The sequence below is a fragment of the Piliocolobus tephrosceles genome, chromosome 12, assembly GCF_002776525.5.
Source record: "Piliocolobus tephrosceles isolate RC106 chromosome 12, ASM277652v3, whole genome shotgun sequence".
In the NCBI taxonomy this organism is placed as follows: domain Eukaryota; kingdom Metazoa; phylum Chordata; class Mammalia; order Primates; family Cercopithecidae; genus Piliocolobus; species Piliocolobus tephrosceles.
In genome coordinates, this window is record NC_045445.1 from 99,625,402 (window position 1) to 99,635,700 (window position 10,299).

General features: G+C 48.6%; 1 protein-coding gene across 4 annotated transcripts in view; it reads left to right on the top strand.

Annotated features, from left to right (window-relative positions):
* OTUD5 (OTU deubiquitinase 5) overlaps positions 1-10,048 on the top strand; it is a 36,015-nt gene extending 25,967 nt beyond the window's left edge. The window contains exons 6-10 of one of the 4 annotated variants that reach the window (XM_023201945.3): positions 6,556-6,759; positions 8,230-8,431; positions 8,536-8,649; positions 8,983-9,144; positions 9,368-10,048. In XM_023201945.3, the coding sequence (XP_023057713.1) occupies positions 6,556-6,759; positions 8,230-8,431; positions 8,536-8,649; positions 8,983-9,107 (645 nt within the window). In that variant the 3' untranslated portion in view covers positions 9,108-9,144; positions 9,368-10,048. Of the gene's footprint in view, positions 1-6,555; positions 6,760-8,229; positions 8,432-8,535; positions 8,650-8,982 lie in introns of all 4 variants that reach the window. The other 3 variants (XM_023201947.3, XM_023201948.3, XM_023201946.3) reach the window with 3 other exon arrangements.
* Positions 10,049-10,299: the final 251 nt, after the last annotated feature.

Genomic DNA, 10,299 nt, shown 5'->3' on the forward strand with positions numbered 1-10,299 from the left:
TGCAGTGGCCGGATCTCAGCTCACTGCAAGTTCCGCCTCCCAGGTTCACGCCATTCTCCTGCCTCAGCCTCCCGAGTAGCTGGGACTACAGGCGCCCGCCACCTCGCCCGGCTAGTTTTTTTTTGTATTTTTTTAGTAGAGACGGGGTTTCACCATGTTAGCCAGGATGGTCTCGATCTCCTGACCTCGTGATCCGCCTGTCTCGGCCTCCCAAAGTGCTGGGATTACAGGCTTGAGCCACCACGCCCGGCCTATTATTATCTTTTTTTTGAGACGAGGTTTCGCTCTTGTCACCCAGGCTGGAGTGCAATGGCGCAATCTTGGCTCATTGCAACCTCTGCCTCCCAGGTTCAAGCGATTCTCTTGCCTCAGCCTCCCAAGTAGCTGGGATTACAGGCATCTGCCACCACACCCAGCTAATTTTTGTATTTTTAGTAGAGACAGGGTTTCACCATGTTGAAGGCTGGTCTCGAACGCTTGACCTCAGGTGATCCGCCCATCTCAGCCTCCCAAAATGCTGGGATTACAGGCGTGAGCCACCACGTCCAGTTCTGGTATTATTAACAGCTCAGATGATTGTGGTACATTTGTTACAATGTGCGAACCAATGTTAATACTTTTTTCTTTTTTAAAGACAGAGTTTTGCTTTGTTGCCCAGGCTGGAGTGCAGTGACGTGATCTCGGCTCACTGCAACCTCCGCCTTCTGGGTTCAAGCAGTTCTTCTGCCTTAGCCTCCCGAGTAGCTGGGATTACAGGTGCCCACCACCACACCTGGCTAATTTTTCTGTTTTTAGTAGAGACAGGGTTTCACCACATTGGCCAGGCTGGTCTGGAACTCCTGACCTCAGGTGATCCAACCACCTCAGCCTTCCGAAGTGCTGGGATTACAGGCGTGAGCCACTGCGCCCAGCCTAATACGTTACTATTAAACGAAGTCTGCATGCCTCCTTAGGTCCCTTTATCTTTGACAGTTTCAGTTTTGTTTTGATGACCTTGACGGTTTTAAGGAGTACTGATCAAATATTTTCTGGAAACGTCTCTTTTGAACTTTTTCTCATGTTTAAACTAGTGTTGTGGGTCTTAGGGAGGAAGATCACAGAGGTAAAGTGCCATTCTCATTACATCATTTCAAGGGTGTATACAGTGAATGTCATTTATGCCCGTTGGTGTTACCCTTGATCAGCTGGCAGAAGTAGTGTTTGTTAGGTTTCTCCACTTAAGGTTACTCTTTCCCACCTTTTCCATACTGTACTGTGTGGAAGGAAGTCACTATGTGCAGCCCACACCTAAGAAATGGTTATGCCCCATCCCCTTAAGGGTAGAGTATCTGCGTAGATTATTTGGAATTCTTCAAGGAGGATCTGGCTCTCATCCTTAACTCATCCTTAATTTATTAATTTTTCCTGTTATTTATTCATCTCAATATGGTCTTTATTTTTTTTTTTTTGAAACAGAGTTTCTCTCTTGTTGCCCAGGCTGGAGTGCAAGGGCACACAATCTCTGCTCATTGCAACCTCTGCCTCCAAAGCAGCTGGGATTATAGGCATGCACCGCCATGCCCAGCTAATTTTTTGTTTAAGACAGAGTCTTGCTCTGTCACCAGGCTGAAGTGCAGTGACACGATCTTGGCTCACTGCAACCTCCACTCCCTGGTTCAAGCGATTCTCCTGTCTCAGCCTCCCGAGTAGTTGGGATTACAGGCATGTGCCACCACACCCAGTTAATTTTTGTACTGTTTTATAGAGATGGGGTTTCACCATGTTGATCAGGCTGAAGTCTTGAACTCCTGACCTCAGGTGATCCACCCTCCTCGGTCTCCCAAAGTGCAGGGATTATAGGTGTGAGCCACTGCGCCTGGCTGAAACAGCCATTTCTCTAAAGAGCCCTGGAACGTATTGGAGAATGTTGACAGAAGCCAAGACCTAGGTGTTGAATGTGCTCTTCGATATCAGGTTGTCCATGCTTCTAGGCCCTCTCAGATGATAGAGCAAGGAGCTACATGTGTGTATAGTGGCCTGTGTACACATATCTATAAATATTTCTACGTGTAACCATCTTTATTTATATTAAACATGAATCCTTACTGATGTCTCCAACTCAGATCCGTTATCACATGCTTCATTCTAGCCTTCTCCCCTTGTTCATCTGCAGATTCCCACTCCAACAGTAGATATGGTATCAGATGTATATGCAGTGGCTCCTACCACCCGTTTATGTAACTGCTCACTTCCATATACACATGTAGCAGAATCAGACTTGTTCACCTGTACCCCCGTGGGAAACAACTTTATTACTACAGCACAATGCTACATATAGTTCTTTTTTGCCTTTGGTGTTACAGACTCCATTCATTTTGAAAGTGACCTATTTGTACCCCCACCCCCTTCAAATGAGGTTGTTTCTTTTTTTTTTTTTTTTTTTTTGAGACGGAGTCTCGCTCTGTCACCCAGGCTGGAGTGCAGTGGCGTGATCTCGGCTCACAGCAAGCTCCGCCTCCCGGGTTCATACCATTTTCCTGCCTCAGCCTCCTGAGTAGCTGGGACTGCAGGCCCCCGCCACCACACCTGGCTAATTTTTTGTATTTTTAGTAGAGACAGGGTTTCACTGTGTTAGGCAGGATGATCTCAGTCTCCTGACCTTGTGATCCACCTGCCTCGGCCTCCCAAAGTGCTGGGATTACAGGCATGGGCCACCGCGCCCGGCCAAGCTTGTTTCATATGTTTGTAATACATTTATATTATTTTGTCACATTTTTGCATTCTATGCTGGGATCTCAGATTTCCTAATTTTTTATTTATTTATTTTTGAGACAGAGTCTCACTCTGTCGCCCAGGCTGGAGTGCAGTGGTAAAATGATCTCAGCTGACTGCAACCTCTACCTCCTGAGTTAAAGCAGTTCTCATGCCTCAGCCTCCCGAGTAGCTGGAATTACAGGCATGCACTACCACGCCTGGCTAATGTTTGTATTTTTAGTAGAGACGGAGTTTCACCATGTTGCCCAGGCTGGTCTGGAACTCCTGACCTCAGGTGATATGCCCGCCTCGGCCTCCCAAAGTGCTGGGATTACAGGCGTGAGCCACTGCACCGGCCATAGATCTTCTAATTTTTATTTTATTTTATTTTATTTTGTTTTATTCTGTGTTTGAGACAGAGTCTTGCTTTGTCACCCAGGCTGGAGTACAGTGGTGTGATCTTGGCTCACTGCAACCTCTGCCTCCCTGGTTCAAGCAGTTCTCCTGCCTCGGCCTCCCGAGTAGCTGGGATTACAGGCACATGCCACCATGCCTGGCTAATTTTTGTATTTTAGTAGAGACAGGGTTTCACCATATTGGCCAGGCTGGTCTCAAACTCCTGACCTCAGGTGATCCACCCGCCTTGGCCTCCCAAAGTGCTGGGATTACAGGCATGAGCCACCGTGCCCAACCTTCCTAATTTTCTTTTAAATAGCATATATTAAGGTCCACTCTTTGTGTTACACATTCTGTGGGTTTTGACAAATATGTAATGTCATGTATCTACCATTACAGTATTATTCAGAATAGTTTGACCACCCTTAAAATTCCTCATATTCCATATGTATGCTTACCCCTCCCTTCCTCCCTCTTCCTGCAAACACTAATCTATTATCTTTGTGGGTTTGCCTTTTTCAGAATGTCATATAATTGTAATAATACAGTATGTAGCCTTATGTAGCCTTTTCAAACTGCTTTTTTTTTTTCTTTTTTAAGACTGTACCACTGTTGCCCAGGCTGGAGTGCAGTGGCGCAATATCACTGCAGCCTTGACCTCCTGGGTTTAAGCAATCCTCCCACCTCAGCCTTCCAAGTAGCTGGTACCACAAGTACACACCACTACGCCTGGCTAACTTTAAAAATAATTTTATTTTGTAGAGACAGGGTCTCACTGTGTTGCTCAGGCCGATCTCAAATTCCTGAGGACAAGTGGTCCTCCAGCCTTGGCCTCTCAAAGTGCTGGTATTGCAGGGGTGAGCATCCTGCAGCCAAATTGCCTTTTTTGGCCCTGTGAAGAAGAACCCGGAAGTGCACCATCTTGCCTCCGTTCGTCCAAACAAAATTAAAATGGTCAATGTGACAGACTGCTTCTTTTCACTTAGCATTATGCATTAAGGTTTCTCCATGTTCTTTCATGGCTTGTTAGTGGGTTTCTTTCTTATCACTTAATGTTCCTTTTATGGAGGTACCAGTTTAATTATTCACCTATTAAAAGACATTCTTGATTGCTTCCAGTTTTTGATTATGAATAAAGCTTCTGTAACGTGCATGCAGGTTTTTTTATGGACATAAGTTTTTAGATCAGTTGTATACATACCTGGGAGCAAGATTGCTGGATTGCGTTGTAAGATTATGTTTTGATTTTTGAGGAACTGAGAAATTGTCTTCCAAAGTGGCTGTATTATTTGCATGCCCAGCATAAAGATTTGGAAGTTCCTGTTGCTCAGCATTACCAGCAATTGATACTGTCATTGTGTTGGATTTTAGCCATTCTCTTAGGTGTATAGTGGTATCTCATTATTTTAACTTGCAATTGCCTGTTGGCAAATGCTGTTGAGCATCTTTTCATATGCTTATTTGCCATCTGTATGTCTTCTTTGGTGAATTGTGTTTGTGACTTCCTGGCATACAATTCCTAAAATCCTTAGAATCTCCAAAGTGATGCCTTTTTGTATGCTAAAGAGGTGACTGATGGCTGGCAGCCTCTAGGTAGCTTCAGGATGGGGGCTGGTGACCTGAAAGACCAAGGCAGGATTAGAGGTTTGAGACTTTAAGCCCATCCCCCAGCCTTTGGGGAGGGGAGAGAGGCTGAAGATTAGGTTGATCACCAATGTCCAATGACTTAATCAATAATGCCTACATAATGAAGCTTCCAAAGAATCCTGAAAGGATTGGGTTCTGGGAGCTTCTGGGTAGCTGAATACATGGAAGTTTCTAGAGGGTGGCACCCCAGGGAGGGAATGGAGGCTCTGCGTCCCTTCCCCCATATGTCACTCTGTGCATCTCATCTGTATCCTTTGTAATTTTCTCTATAATAAACTGGCAGACATGTTTCCTAGGTTTTGTGAGCTGCTCTAAGCAAGTTAATTGAACCCCCCAAAAAGTATTGTAGGAATCCCAATTTATAGCCGGTCAGTCAGAAATTCTGGAGGCCCAGACTTTCGACTGGTGTTCGAACGGGAGTGGGGGTAGTCTTGTGAGACTGAGCCCTCAACTTGTGGGATCCCAGACTCTCTCTAGGTATTGAATTGCATTGGAGGAGGGACACCAGGTGTCTGCTGCTAGCTGCTTGCTGTGTGGGAAAACACCCTCCCCCCAGCCCGCACATTTGGTCACAGAAGTCTCCTGTGTTGATTGTTGTTGAGTGAGCGAGTAGAAAAAACACTTGGAGTGTGTTTAACACTGTCAGAGTGGTTAGATTTTTTAACTTTTTTAATTGGCTTATTCTAACATGGTTTCACTTTTTTTTTTTTTTTTAACCAGAGTAAAAAATTACATTTTATCTGAATGTAAGGTCTGCAGGAAAAAGAAAAGAATACATTTTACATGATTACTTAACGTATATGCATTTGTGTGTGATGTATATATGTGCATTAAAATAATGTTAACTAAAGCTTCATGAAACAATATTTGCACTTATTCCCTGGGATATACTCTGATATTTTCTGTTTTTTAAAAATGCTGTTGGATCTCACAGCCTGAAAAACAGTACTCTGATGTAGTGTCCTGTAACTCATAGCACCCCACACCATCCATGTTGATACTGCCCCCTTATTCCCTCACACACCCACTGCTTCCCCTAACCCCTCACATGCTTGAATACTCCCACCTTGTGCTCACATAGCTAATTTTTCTATGTGTCTCATCTGCTCCTGTGTGAGAAAGGCCTCAACATTATGAAACAGTCATCACTGGATGGGGCTTCTTTAAATTAAGGCCCAGAGCCAGGCGCGGTGACTCACGCATATAATCCCAGCACTTTGGGAGGCCGAGGCGTGTGGATCACCTGAGGTCAGGAGTTCAAGACCAGCCTGGCCAACATGGTGAAACCCCGTCTCTACTAAAAATACAAAAAAATTACCCATGGGTGGTGGTGCTCACCTGTAATCCTAGCTACTTGGGAGGCTGAGGCAGGAGAATCACTTGAACCTGGGAGGCGGAGGTTGCGGTGAGCCGAGATCACGCCACTGCACTCCAGTCTGGATGACAGAGCGAGACTTCGTCTCAAAAAAAAAAAAAAAAAAAAGCCCAGGTTGGAAGACACCTGACTGCCCCAGTCTCAGTGTCTCAGTTGAGGTGGTTTGGGGATTGGAGTCAGGTCTTCCAAGCATAGGAGTTTGGAATGACAGGTTCCACATCCCAAGCCTGCTTTCCCCTGGTCCCCAATCATGACGTAGTCTGCGGAGGGTTGCTCTGTGGGAGTACCTGCTTTCCTGTCTCCTTTTTTTCTAGGGCCTCTGGGCCTACCTCACTGAGCCCGTTCTGGCTCTTGGGCAGGTTCAGTGTGTTATTACACATCCCTATTCCTCTCCCTCCTTGCAGTTTGCAGAGCAGTCTCTGATGAAGAATGCCATAAAAACATCGGAGGAGTCGTGGATCGAACAGCAGATGCTAGAAGACAAGAAACGGGCCACGGACTGGGAGGCCACAAATGAGGCCATCGAGGAGCAGGTGGCTCGGGAATCCTACCTGCAGTGGTTGCGGGATCAGGAGAAACAGGCCCGCCAGGTCCGCGGCCCCAGCCAGGTGGGTTATGGACTCTGTCACAGGCTTGGCCAAGAATCCATTACTTCTCATGATTTGCCCTCAAGTGAGCAGAAAAAAATTAAGCAGTTTTGACATCTGGGAGGGAAGGGAGCATCCAGCACCATCTAACTCATCTTGGTCTTAGTTTTGGCATTATACCTTGGAACTTTAAATACTTGTGCAGAATAGGCACTTAAGGAGTGAGAGGAGGGCAGCCATGCTGCTGGTGATACTAGGGAATAACGGATAGCTTCAGAGACACAAGCTTTCGTTGACTGCCCTTGTGTGCCAGGTCTCTACTGAGAATGTAACATCAGATCTGGACTACTCTGCCCTCAGCGATCTCATTTGTTGGGGGTGACAACTCATTGGTGGGGTCCTTGACCCTGGCTGGGAGATCAGTGGAGGTGGGGGCTCTGGTTAGTCTTCACAGAGGAAGGCTGAACTGTTAGGGAAGCAGGGAGGGGCAGGGCAGACAAGTATCTGAGGAATTGTAAAATCACAAGGAGTTTGGAGTGATTGTAGATGTTGGCTGGCAGGACCTGAGTTTTATTCCACAAATACTGCCAGTCTGTGCCAGGCCGTGTTTTCAGTATAGGTGGATACATAGGTGAGCCCAGCAGACCAAGATCCCCGTCCTTGTGATGCTCAGTTTTGCAGAGTGAAACAAAATAAACAATAAACATAATGAATAAATTAGTTGGGAAATGCTGTGGATGGAAAGTGTAGAGCCAGGATAAAGGGGCCGAGCAGGGATGTGAGTTCACAGTATGAAATAGCACAGTCAGGGTAGGCCTCAGAGCAGGTGAGATTTGAGCCTCGAAGAAGGTGAGAGCTGAGTGCACATGGAGGGGACGGCAGCAGGCCCACACACCTGGTGTGACTCAGGAACAGCCCAGAGGGAGGCCAGTACATCCGAACAGAATGTAGAAATAGATGAAGTCAGAGAGGTTGTGGGTCTGATTGGGTAGGGCCTTGTGGGCTGTGGCGAGGACTTTGACTTTTACTCTGAGCGAGGCAGAAACCATGGGAGGATTGTGAGCAGAGGATAGACAGGATGTGGTTGGGGATTTAACAAGATTGCCTTGCCTGCTAGTCATCCAGTGGAGTCTCGTGAGTGAGGGCAGAAGCAGGGGCCAGTGAGGAGGAGGCTTCTGCAGTAGGGCAGGTGACTGGTGGCCGGTGCTGGCAGTGGAGGTAGTGAGAAGGGGTTGGATTTGGGATCTATTTTCAAGATAGAGGTAACAGGGTTTCCTGTCAGATTGACTGTAGGGATGTGAGAAAGGGTAAGGAGCTCCACCTCTGTCCTGTGAGGAGCCTTGTGGTCCACCGTGTGAATCGGGATGATGTTGGCCTATGTAGAAGCTGTATCATAGCCAAGGCCCTGGGAAGGGAGTCAGCATTCAGGGATGGGTCACAGGAAGGTCATGGTTGCTGGTGGTCCTTGCTCATTTTCATTCCCCACTGCAGCCCCGGAAAGCCAGCGCCACATGCAGTTCGGCCACAGCAGCAGCCTCCAGTGGCCTGGAGGAGTGGACTAGCCGGTCCCCACGGCAGCGGAGTTCAGCCTCATCACCTGAGCATCCTGAGCTGCATGCTGAATTGGGCATCAAGCCCCCTTCCCCAGGCACTGTTTTAGCTCTTGCCAAACCTCCTTCGCCCTGTGCGCCAGGTCAGTGACTTGCCCAGAGGGAATGTGCTGGGAGTTAGGAGGCACTGCCTGGGTCCTGGGTCCTGGATCCTGGGTCCCTACCTTTGACTGTCCGTCTGCTTCAGGTACAAGCAGTCAGTTCTCGGCAGGGGCTGACCGGGCAACTTCCCCCCTTGTGTCCCTCTACCCTGCTTTGGAGTGCCGGGCCCTCATTCAGCAGATGTCCCCCTCTGCCTTTGGTAAGCCTCCTTTGTCTGGGGGGATGGAGTCTGCTAGGAGCTGGGAGAGACTGGAAGAAGTGGCAAGTCCTGAGGGGGGGTTTCTGGAGCCTCTGGCCGTCTCCCCAAGAAAACAAGGGAGAGGCACTGGAGGGGATTTTTCTGACCCAAAGAATTTGCCCCAGAAGGGTCTGGGGTCTAAGTGGAGTTTCACAGGCCTAGCAGATCCTTCTGTTTGAGAAGGGAGTGAGAAGGGCCCTTTGGAATTTCTCCAGAGTCCCAGACGTCAGCACAGGGTGAGGAGAAGGCAGGCTGAGAGCGCTCCATCATCCTTTTCCTCTTCCTCTCGCCCAGCAGGTCTGAATGACTGGGATGATGATGAGATCCTAGCGTCGGTGCTGGCAGTGTCCCAACAGGAATACCTAGACAGTATGAAGAAAAATAAAGTGCACAGAGACCCGCCCCCAGACAAGAGTTGATGGAGACCCAGGGATTGGACACCATCTCCCAACCCCAGTACTCCTGCTCTCCGGTGCCACCTCACCTTCTTTGGCTTCTTCCCTCTTGCCTCCTTCTGTTCTTTCTGCTCTCCCCTCTTTTCCCTCCTTCTCACTTCCCTCTGGCTAGCCCACCCCTGCGCTCCCTTCCATTGCCGCTGCCACTATCACCTGTCTCTCTGCCAGCTGACGTGCCCTGTTGCCCCCCCCACCCCGCACAGAACCATCCCTGCATTCCACAGGGGACTCGGGCAAGGGTGCCGAAGATAGACGAGAGGCACACAGAGACAGACCAACTGGCAGCCAGGCAGCCCCAGAGGAGAGAGACATTCAGACAGAGGAAAGTCTCCCTGCCCCTCATTCCTTCCAAGATGAGAAAAACTTGCCCCCCTGGGAGGAGGAAGTGGGAAATTTCCCTTCCCAGTACCCCAAGAACGTCTGAGCCTTCAGTGTTGAATTTTTTCTTTATTAAAATGTACTTTTATCTTATAAAATCAACTAATCAAAAATGATACAGACGACAGCAGTGGCTCTGTGAAGGTGGCATCTCTCTGGGCAGGCAGGCCATGGGGCATGGAAGAGGGCACAAAGATGTGGGTTGCTGTCTTCTGGCATCCAGCTGCGTGGAGGCCGGCCCAGGGTCTAGGGTGTGCACTGGGCAAGGGCAGGGCGGCAGGTGTCAGGCCGGCTTGGACAATGAAACCCTGACCTTGCTGCATTCCTTTTGCTTCCACCACCACTAGCCTCTTTGGAATCTTGGGGTGGGGGGCATCTTTGGGGATTATGGCTGCCACCCGGGATTTGAGTTATAAGGAGTGTGGGAGCAGCTTTGGCAGATGGGGCACCCGTGCCCTGCAGGTGTTGACAAGATCCACCATCTGTAATGTCCTTGGCACAATAAAACCAAATGTCAGTTTCCCTGAGCAGCTCTGTTCTGTGTGGGGCAGGGGTTGGGTGGGCCTCTGGGCAGAGGAGGCAATGGCACGGACCTTGGCTTGACCTCAGAGGTGTGAGTGCTCTCCAGCAGGGTCTCTCTGGGGGCCTGGTGTTTGATTTGCTGCTTATTAAACCTCCTTCTGAACCTGTTACCACTGGAAAAGCTGCATCTTTGCCTGCTGACCCCACCCCTGCCTACCCTATTTCCTGGGGGTGTGATGGTAGCAGAGGACTGTGA